Source organism: Helianthus annuus, chromosome 11 (genome assembly GCF_002127325.2).
Source record: "Helianthus annuus cultivar XRQ/B chromosome 11, HanXRQr2.0-SUNRISE, whole genome shotgun sequence".
Lineage (NCBI taxonomy): Eukaryota > Viridiplantae > Streptophyta > Magnoliopsida > Asterales > Asteraceae > Helianthus > Helianthus annuus.
In genome coordinates, this window is record NC_035443.2 from 66,811,446 (window position 1) to 66,823,016 (window position 11,571).

The window sequence follows — 11,571 nt, forward strand, 5'->3', positions numbered from 1 at the left end:
TATAAGCTCCCCCTTGAGTTATGCTCGTGAAAAGACTTTATCTTTATGAAGTGAGATCCTTGTGATGTTGATGATGGTCAGCGGCTACTCGATCATCTTCATCTTTTGAGCGCCTTCTCGTCGTGTCTTCATTCCAAAGCTTGTCATCGACCATGTTCTCCTAGCCTTTAGAATCTGCACATGCAAGAAATCTAAACGCGTAATGAGAACAACTGCTTGGAATACAGAATAAGCAAATGATACACGAATGACCATGTCACAATCAAACACCGTCCGACAGTTTGAAAGTTTAATAAATTTGTCAATTTTAGATTTAACTTTCAAAACTTGCAAAATTTTGACCGTTTATGAAGATTTAGTCAGTTCGGTTTTCAGTCAGGTTTCAGGTAACGAAGACTTGAGCTCCAACATCGTACGATCGAAAATAAAGTAGAAAGAAAATCTTTTTGGCTTTTATAAAGTTTATATTAAAACAAGCCTAAAATCTTTTTGGTATTTTTGAAATTAAAAGACAACAATTTAAAATCCTTTGAGTGTTATCAAACGACATCACCGCTAATGTCGTGCTGATATGCACCAAACGACGAAACTGTTTAAAAGAAATAATAACAGTTAATAACAGTTAAGCAGTACATAAATATTTACAGACATTCTTTTTGCGAGCTTCGAGGGTAAGAGAATCATATCAGTGTAATTAAGATAAGCATCCTATAACGATTATCGGTATTGTTGTCCACTTAAGCTCAACTTATCAGATGTAATCATGACGAGGGGATACGTTAAGGTATGATTTATACTTACCGACCGGTGTTCATCCACATCACGACACATTCCCGTATCAAGGTATGCACGAGTGTTCATCTTACCGGTGAGTATACCGATTATCATCTGTTTGACCGTATAAATTGTGAGATACTCACTTATTTTGATTTGAAAACAAGTCCTATGTGATATAATCACTTATTGATGAGGAACTTGATTTTCGTATGCATGAGGGCACAGGTGCAAGTCCGTGAACAGGTCAGTACTTCCGTACAGCAGAGAGACGAACTTGACACCCGGATAAATGTGATATTTTATCACTTATTTGATTTGGACATGTGATTGTTTATCACTTATTGAGGTCGAATGCAGTATGTATTATGTACACGTATGTATAGTATCATGGAAGATCTAGACTTGCGTCCCCGTTATTTTTCGGTAAAAGATACAACCATGATACCCAGATGATAAGCAGCATAAAGACCGAATATCTCAGAACCTCGGCAATCTATCAAACGAAATTTCGGTACTAAGACCATATGCCAATGAATGGTTCCCACCTGGTCTTCAGTCGATTAAGATTTATATCACCCTGCACACTTTAAAATGATTGTGAGCCTACCGATACATCTTATATAGAGCTGCTTATCGTTTTTCATTTAATGTTTAAAGAGGTATGGATAGACCACTGATGTACTATCATTTTCTCTTTTGCTCGCCAGGAAACTCATTTTTGATTTTCTATTGTTTTTGTGTTTTTGAAATTTTTTGATGTTTTTGGATTTTCAGATTTTTGGATTTACTCCCCCTAAAATCAATAAACTAAGATAAATTTAAAACACACAAAGATATTTTCAAAAATGATTTTCCGATGTTGGTTTTACTCTTGTGCTTGACCTTAATGCCGTTTACCAAAATTAAGTTTTATCAGAAAAGATTTAACAAATTTTGGAAAAATGAGTTGGCATGTCGGTAAGCGGTGCGGACCATGACAACATTGATGAGTTTCATATTGAAACAATCACGTGTAAGGTGATATCCGAGATCAACGTGTCATGTCAAAGAGTGCTGTACGAGATAATAACAATTCACAAAGCAGCTAAAATATCGACAAGTATAGGAGAGATTAAGAATTTAAAGGCGTATCCTGCAACTGTTCCGTGCATTGCAAGGAATCTAAGCACTCTCCCAACTGGATATCCACCCGGTGTGGACTTCAAAGTCGAATTTGCAACTACTGAAAAGTCTCTTGACAGCAATAAAATCATAAACCTCCGGGTCCGGCTGGTCTTCCACATTTCACCAGCGAAGGTCTTTGACTTTCTCTTTCAGAAATGGTGTGCGGATGTTCAATCCACGCCAAGGCATCGACACACATTTCACTTCATTCGTTCCTGTGGACCCGATCAAGAACCATAATGACCAAATTTTGACACGTTCTTCATTTGGTCGAATTTTGCAACTTCATTCAGCCACATTTTCTTTTTCTTTCCTCTCTCTCCATCAAAGGCAACAATTTCTTCTGTCGCCTATCTTGTGCAAGGACATTCCACTATCAACAATCCTAAGACTATCAATAGTTCCTCCTGGAACTTCCTGCACACTCACTCAGAGATTAGTTGGAGAGTGGGACCCAAGCCATTGTGGTCTTGGGTCTTCCATTTTCATCAATGACAATAACTTCTTGTCTTTGATGGTTTGTAAATTGTGATGGTCCCCCTGATTCAGTAACCGATTTAGGTTTCCATGTCTGTTTTGTTTTATCAGTGTCATTCTTTAAAATTTTAACTTCATTACAGTTTGAAGTTTTTGAATTTGTTGATTTTACAGAAACAGATTGTTTTTGAACCACATCGGTTTTAATTGCTTTTTCAATCCGTTTGACCTGTTGGCGTTTCTGCTTCTTCTCCCTTTCTTTTACAAGTCGGGGATCTTGTTTTGTGGAAACAGATGGCTTACGGTCAGTCTTGCCACGGGGATCATCAATCTTTCCTTTTTGCTTATGAAGATAAGGGCAATTTCGAATTATATGCCCAATGGTTCCACACTCAAAACATGATCTTCGTTCAACATACCTCGAAGAATCATGTGTTCTCTTAGCCGATGATGTTGAACTTTGTGAACCCGAGGTACTAGGCTGTGAACTGTTTTGTTCATTTCTTTTCAAAACAGTAGCTTTCTTGACAAAATCTAAGTTAGATTTATTTTCAAACGTTTCAATTTTGTCCGTTCCCGTCGATTTCACAAAGTTAACATTTTTCTTCTTCTTTTGATTCGGCTTCTTCTGGACTTGAGCCGGTGCCTTTCCTTTGGGCTTGGTGTGATTTTGCTGTTTTGGTATTGCTGGTAATTTCTTGTTGCCAAATTGTTTTCGAACTTCAGCCTTTGGGATTGGAGGACACTGTGTAACTGTAACTTTAGGTCCTGCCTTTCCCAAGAACTTACTAGTCGAATTCTCAAAGACTTTGCAGATTAAGGATTGATTAACATTCTTAATGGGAAAATCTTTGTCTGGGTAAATTTTATCATCACCAACTAGAGTGTACAGCAAATTCACACTCTCCGGCTCTTCTGCAGATGCGGACTCAGTTGCAATAGTCTTAGCGGGTTGTACAGGGGGATCACATAGAATGTGATTCTCAAGAGGTATGTCCTCATTTTTGACTACCGCATCAGACTTTGCTGGGACAGTATCGTCAGATTCATCATCAGACGAATCAGCATCCTCAATCACAACTGGAGGATCTTGATTCTGTTCAGCACTCACAAATGTATCTGCTGACACATCTGAATCTGAGGATACTTCCTTTTGGTATCCGAGTCCTGCAGCAAACTCCTTAACATCTAGAGGCACAGAAGGTTCAAAGAATACCCTGTCCTCTTCATCGGGCATGGCGTCATAATTATGTCTCACTGGTGTTGGACACTTCTTGTAGCCTATGCATGTGACATCTCTCTTTTCCTTCTGAACATCAATGATGTGATCTAACACATAGCTAGAGCTCAAATAACTGTCTAGCTTGAGTTGGATCGCATCACTTTCGGTTTTCACACAAGCCATCTCTTTTTGCATTATCTCAAGGCGAGATATATACAAATTAATATCAGTTTGTTTTCTTGAAACCATTTTAGTCAGTTCAGTTTTATCCTTCTTTAATGTTTCAATTACTGACTTAAATTCTTTTTCATGGTTTTCATAAAACATGTTGGCTTCTGTGCATTTAGAGAGGTCCACAGTCAATTTCTGATTGTGGAGAAAGGTCACATCATATTTTTCTTGCAAAGCGTCATGCTTACTTTGCAAGTCACTCAAATTCTCATTCACAGTAGTATGTTTGTCTTGCAAGTCAAACAAACTAGCTTGTAAAGCATCATGTTTGCCTTGCAACTCAGACATACTTTTCTCCAGATCAGCACATCTAGCATGCAACCTAGTACATTCATCACAATTAACAGCAATGGGTTCATCGACACATACCTGACTTGATGAACCGTCGACATTAGCCATAAAGGCTGAATGGAGAGAAGACGAAGTATAAGCAGCTTGATCCACCAGAATAGATCTTCTATGAGTTTCTGCTGCAGCTTCCTCCAAAAGCTCATCAAAGTCAGCATCATCCGAAACATTAGATGTCTCACCCACATGATCATCACCAGAATTTGATGATTCTTCATCAACACTTCTACTGTACCCAGAAGAGTCTTCATCTTCAGACGATTCACCACCACTGGCAGAAGATTCTCCACCACTGGTGTGAACTAGCTCCTTCACAATCTGAGCAAAACATGCTGTTCCATCGGGAGCATCACCACCCAACTGGATTGACCAGTCACAACCTTCATCCACCTGAACCGCAAGTGCCCGGTTGGTTTGGTTGTTGACGGGTACCATGGTACGATCATTGTTCCTGTTCTGCCGGTTGCCTTGGTTTCTGAAGGGGTTTTGATTCCCGTGCTGGGCTGGCTTTGTGCATTCCCGTTTAAAGTGACCCCGTTCACCACAGTTGAAGCACTTTACAGCTTGCTTATCGAACCCATACTTGGTGTCTCGCTTACTTTCCAAGCTGGTTCTTCCAGTACTCTCCATCCAATCCTTTGCTCTTCTCACAGCACTCGCAAAGGCCCACTTGATGTCCATCAAGTCCATCTCCTCTTTATCAATCTGCCTGTAATCTTCTTGTGTCAGATTAATGTTGCCAATCTGACCTTCTATCAACCCACAGTACGCGCTCACTACAGTGTTAAGCAGCTCCATGTGTTCCTTAGCTACTTCTACACTGATTTTAGAGAAGCTTGACGTGTCGAGCTGTACTGTACTTGACTTTGATTGTTGACCAGCAGATGATGTTCCTCCATAACATGCACGTTGTTGTTGTTGAGCAGGAGGAGGTGGAGGTGGTTGGATTGGATTTCCATACATGTCTGTGGTGGGAGGTGGCTTAACAGGAACTTGGATTGGGTTGCCAAAACAATCTGTGCTTGTGACAAACGCTGTTTGAAGTGGAGCATGTGAACCGGTTCTTGCAGCCGAAGAATTGGAAGTTCCACAGTACATTTCTGGATTCTGTGGCAATGGAACTCTCTTCGCCTTCAATGTTTCCTCCTGATCCTTGTTTTCCAAAAGTTGAACGAATTCGTTGATATTAGTGGTTCTCAACACTCCGTTGTACTTCAGGATTTCCAAGAAACTACTCCATTGAGGAGGCAAAGCATCAGCAAACTTCTTCACAACTTCAGCTTGAGTTGTCACTACACTATAATTATCCAATTCTGTAAGCAGATGATAAAATCGGCTTGTCATATCTCCCAAGGACTCCTTATCCATACAAGTGAAACCTTCAAATTCTTTCTTGAGAAGATCATGACGCATTTGACGTGTTGCTGCATTTCCCACTCCTCTGTTTTTCAATCCGTCCCACAACTTCTTTGTTGTCTTGAAGCTGACGAACTGATGGTAGATATCCTTGCTCAACGCCTGAGTAAGAATGGCATATGCCTTCTTTTCCAGATCATACGTTTTCTTTTTATCTTCTGGAAGATCAGCAAACGTAGCAGAATCTGAAGCAGCAACCTCTATGGCTTGATCGAAATCTGTGGTGAAACGTATCCACAGTTAGGTATTTTGACCAAGAACATACGTTTTAAACCTCTCAACCCATCCTGGATATTCATTCAAATGCATCAACTTTGGAGGTCGATTCAAACTTCCTGTTTCACTTTCGCTTAGTAGAATACTTTGAATGCTTGGAGTTTGATTCGATACCAAAGCCCATTGATTTCCCTGAGAAGATGTCGATACCGGCGACTCGGCCCATAAAGGAGATGACCTTGTATTCGTGTATTTTCCATCGTCTGGAGCCGATGTACCCCACCATGAGGGAGTGACATTTGATCTTGTATATTCACCATTATCTGGAGCAGGATTCCACCAACTCGGATTCATGATAGATAAGCAAAATAAATGCTAAGTGAGTAAACCGAAAGATATCACGGCCGAAAGATCCTGTTCCGAAAGATCTGAAATCACAGAAACTTGTTAACAATAAACTGTCCACAATCGAAAGATCAATCACTTGTTCGAAGGATCAACAGTACTCGAAAGATTACTGTTGAATCTCGAACAATGATGTCGAAAGATTCAAGAACTCGAAGGATTCTCCTTTGAAAGATCCTTATCTTTCGAGTTAAATATCCTTATCTTTCGTATAGCTGACTTTCGAAAGATCACACTTGTTCGAATGATCAACAGTGTTCGAAGGATCACTGTTGACTTTCGAGCACTGGCTTCGAAAGATTCAAAATCTCGAAAGATTCACACTTGAAAGATCCTTATCTTTCGAGATAAATCCCTATCTTTCGGACACTTATCTTTCGAAAAGATTCCTTTATCGAAAGATATGTTTCAGACTTCGAAGGATGGGTCGAAGGATGATGATCTTTCGAGCCTTCCTTGATCGAAAGATGGTCTTTCGAAGTCGAAAGATATCTTTCGAGAGATTCTGACACAACTGACGTTGATGTGATAGGTTGGTGAAAAAGGTGATGGGTTGGTGAAGTACTTTCGGCAGAAAGGTATGTTCTGCACACAGATCTTCACCAACTTTTTGACTTTCAAAAAGTTTACCCAAATAAGCAAACCTTATCCTCAACCAGTCACCGGAGATATGATCGGAAAAGTGGCCGGAAAATACAAAGTTTCACAAAACAAATTTTATGTTTACCCAAACCGACCCTGAACACTCCCGAAAGGTTTAGAAGCCGTTTTTATGCAGAAAACTACCAAAAACGGGTGCTAAACCAAGTGTCTAAACACACCAAAGAACTTGAAAAACCCGGTTTTAAACAAGGTAAAGAGCCAAGCTCTGATACCAATTGTAGGTCCAGGTTTCGGGACCGAAACCGTGATTTTATGTTTATGTTCAAAGATGGAAGAGATAAGAGAGATGATAACAAACAAACTTTGTATTAATCCGGTAGTAAACATTACAAGTCGGCCCGGTTACATGACAACCGAACTAATACCAAAGAAGTATACATCCGGGGAGAAACCAAGTGGTGATTTCTCCCGGTGAGGTCTCAGACCTCCTCACACTCTCTTGCACACACTTGTGCTCTCACTCTTATGTTTTACAAGACAAGGTGTTGGTATTTATACCAAACACAGGTTGCACAGTCGAAGGATCAAGCTGACTGTCATCTGTCGACCATCCAGCTTTCGAAAGACACATACATACCTCGAAGGATCACATATCCTTCGAGGTCCATCTTTCGAGCTCATCGAAGGATATTCATAATCCTTCGATGCCTTATCCTTCGACATCAACATATACAACCATAACTTGTCTTGCAACCACACACGGTCAAACGAATAACCCTCTCGTTTGACCACTTCAAACGAGCGGGTCTATACACGTTCGATAGACCGTTTCACTAACTATTACAAATTCAGCGTAAAATAATAACTAATCTATTCGACAAGCATCGGACACAAAATCTGCATCAACAAAATTAATATAAAAACAGTAAAATAGTACTATATTAATACTTGGAGTTATTAAAATATCATATCGTATCACATCATTTTGTATGGTATTAAATCATATCATATCATAATATATCGTATCTTATCAAATCATATTGTATCGTATTGCATCGTGTTGTATTGTACTGTACTATACTGTATTGTATCTTATTGTATTGTATTAAATTGTATCGTATTACATTGTGTTGTATTGATTGCATTATTTTTTAACTGAGGAAAGCATGAACATGTATATAACCAAGGAAAGCATGAACATTAACAAGGAAAGCATGAACATGTATATAACCAAGGAAAGCATGAACACTAATATTATTTTAAATATATCAAAATAACTAGCTAGAAATTTATATAATAATAGTGAAATATTAATATTTAGTCATTAAAATAAATTGTTGAAGTCTATATATACCCTCAACCACAATAGAAATCAAGTGATCTTATCTGCTAACCACAACAACAACAATGTTACTCTCCTTTGAACTCCTGATGTCCCCTCTCATCTCATTTCCCCTTCTGTTGCTTCTCTTGATTCCGTTCAAATGGCTACTTTCTTCGGCTGTTAAAGCCCCAAAAAACCTACCACCATCACCACCAAAGCTTCCGATCATCGGAAACCTTCACCAACTAGGCTCCATTCCCCATCTCTCTTTGCGAACCTTAGCCGAAAAATACGGACCAGTTATGATGCTTCACCTAGGGAGTGTACAAATGCTGGTAGTCACATCAGCTAAAGCCGCTCAAGAAATCTTGAAAACCCATGATTTAGTTTTCTCAAATCGGCCCAAATTAGAAATCCCAGACCAACTTAACTATGGCTCTAAGGACATAGGATTTGCCCCCTATGGGGAGTATTGGAGGCAGATCAAGAGCATTTCCATCATCCACCTTCTAAGTAAAAAACAAGTCCAATCATTTCGGCAAGTACGAGAACGAGAAACAGCTCGTCTCATCGACTTGATTGGACAAAGTGGTGGCTCGGTAGTAAATGTGACCAATATGCTTGTTAAGCTTACTAACAATGTGATTTGTGAGGTGGCCTTAGGAAGGACTTATAATGATGGTTTTAAGTTCAAAGACATGCTTGTCAAGTTTCAGACCCTCCTTGGTGCTGTAAGTGTAGGGACGTATATCCCATGGCTATCATGGGTGGATTCGTTGCGTGGTTTAAACAGGCAAACCAAGAAACTTGCTAAAGAGCTTAATGATTTTTATGATGCCATTATTGAAGAGCATGTTGTTAAGAGGAAAATGGGGGGTGCTGGAGATAATCAAGAGCCTGATCTTGTTGATATCTTACTCGATGTTCAAAAAGACAGTGCAACCACTGGTTTTACATTTGGGAGAGATACCATTAAAGCCATCATATCTGTAATCTCTCGATTTCTCTCTCTAGTTTTACTTTAAATTCTTTTACACATTTTTGCTTTTTGTTTGCAATTGAAACTTTTATTTTTAATTTTAATTTAATATCCTTTATTTGTTTTCCCCGATTTGTGACCGGAGTTTAAATTAAAATTATAATTAATTTATTTTCTTTTGTGACAGGACATTAAATTTAATTGTAATATATATATATATATATATATATATATATTATTTTTTCATTTTTGCAACTCATTTGGAAGCAAAGATTAAACTTTAACTTTTAGTAATTAATGTTGTGTGACGGTTTTGAAACAGCAGTTAAGTCTTATATATATTATTTTCTTATTCTATTTTTCGACCTTTTGCGAGGAGATTCCCTCGCTGATGTGCCATGAGGTCGCAAATTAGTTGATAAATTTGTAACATTTTTCGGGTCGCAATTGCCAAATTTTCTAGTACTTTCTCTTTAAAACTTAATAAATAGAAAGCAATTGCCAAATTTTCTAGTTAATGCATATGTGTGTATTTAAATATTATCAGTTTATCTTGTAGGAGTGTACATTATATAAAAAAAAAAAAACTAAAAGTGAATAAGCTTGATACTTTTGGTGTATATAATCTATACATTTATACATAACATTTATAGGAAAGAAAAAAAAATATAAAACATACGAATTATGGACTGTAAAATACTAAACATTTGTTTGTTTTGTTATCTTGAAGGATGTGTTTTCTGGTGGAACCGATACAACATCTTCAAGCATCGAATGGGCACTGAGCGAGTTAATAAAAAACCCACCCGCCATGAAAAGGTTGCAGCAAGAGTTGACAGATGTAGCCAAAGGAAGATCTATGATCACTGAAGATGATATAGACAACATGCCTTACTTGAAAGCTGTCCTAAAAGAGACTTTGCGATTGCACACCCCACTACCATTACTCGTTCCACATGAATCAATGGATGATGTGAGCGTATTCGGGTATGATCTCAAAAAAGGTACCCAAGTGATGGTAAACTGTTGGGCAATCGCACGAGATCCTTCGATATGGGAAGATGCTGACATGTTTAAACCAGAGAGGTTCTTGAACAGTTGTGTTGATTTTAAAGGGTTTCATTATGAACTGTTACCATTTGGTTCTGGACGAAGAGGGTGTCCTGGCATTCAGTTTGCTGTTTCGATTAACGAACTTGTGTTGGCCAACTTAGTGTACAAGTATGAATTTGCATTGCCGAATGGCGTGAGAGGTGAAGAACTCGACATGGCTGAGTTGGTTGGACTAGTTGTCCGTAAAAAAGATCCTTTAATGCTTGTTCCAACTGCTCGTTTTTAGTGGTTGCCGATGGGTCTAAATAAATAAATAAATGATTTCATGGTATATGAAATTGTTTAACTATTAAATAAGTATGTTGTTTAGTCGTTATGTTGCTTTGTGTATTGTACTGATTCTTAATTTTGGGGATGAGAATACATGAGCAATGTTTGCGCTAATTGTTTTCTTTATCTTTTATAACCTGATGGTTAAAATGCAAAATAAGTTATGAGTTAAGAAGCCTGCTATTCACACACCCACATTTCTAATCCTACACGAGTTAATATCCTGGGCGGTCGTGTATTTGATTAACGATAACCTATCATTGGGGTCATGCAAAAATCTAAATAGGTAGCTAGGGTAAGTCAGGTAGCGTATCTACTACCTACGAAGACAGTGGCGGATCTAGGATTCCGACCAAGCGGTAACGTTTTATAAATAAGTGGTAACGAAATTGAAAAAACGTCAAATTTTTTCAAAATTTACACTAACTTTTCCAAAAATTTTCCGACCAAGGGGTAGCGGACGCCACCCCTTACATACATATATGTCCGCCCCTGTACGAAGAGCAGGTGAACAGTGTTACAAGAGTTGTTTCAATATATATACTAAACTTAAATTTAAAACTGATTTCTGAATTGATTTGATTGATTGACAATAAGTAAAATTAAAACTAATTGATTTGTAAACAATTATAAGAAATATGATCACACCGAGTTCAGGTCAGTGCAAAACACGAATAACTTAGGTGGGTTGCCAAATGGAAGTTAAATAGAAATAATTTGATAAACAATTGTAACGAAGGATAATCACAAGCCAAAGAAATCCGGCCCCCGATCAGTAACTGAATAAGAACACGTACTGGGATGTCGTCTTAGTGAAAATGAATTTGAACAATATAAAGACCCCTAGAACAATTAATAGTAATTGATTGTTAATAACCACAAACTTATAATCGTCAATAAATTCAACAAAGACAAATTATATCTTCAATAAAAAATAATCAGAAGAACTCAATCAATAAATTCAACAAAGACAAATTATTTCTTCAATACAACAATTAACTAAGATTCATGTTCAAAACAATTACC

At 38.0% G+C, this 11,571-nt stretch overlaps 1 protein-coding gene across 1 annotated transcript; it reads left to right on the forward strand.

Annotated features, from left to right (window-relative positions):
• The first annotated feature begins 8,246 nt into the window (after positions 1-8,246).
• On the forward strand, positions 8,247-10,659 carry LOC110874913 (3-beta-hydroxylase-like). Its single transcript, XM_022123256.1, has 2 exons — positions 8,247-9,172; positions 9,893-10,659. The coding sequence occupies exons 1-2, from the start codon at positions 8,267-8,269 to the stop codon at positions 10,499-10,501; spliced, it is 1,515 nt and encodes a 504-aa protein (XP_021978948.1). The 5' UTR covers positions 8,247-8,266; the 3' UTR covers positions 10,502-10,659.
• Positions 10,660-11,571: the final 912 nt, after the last annotated feature.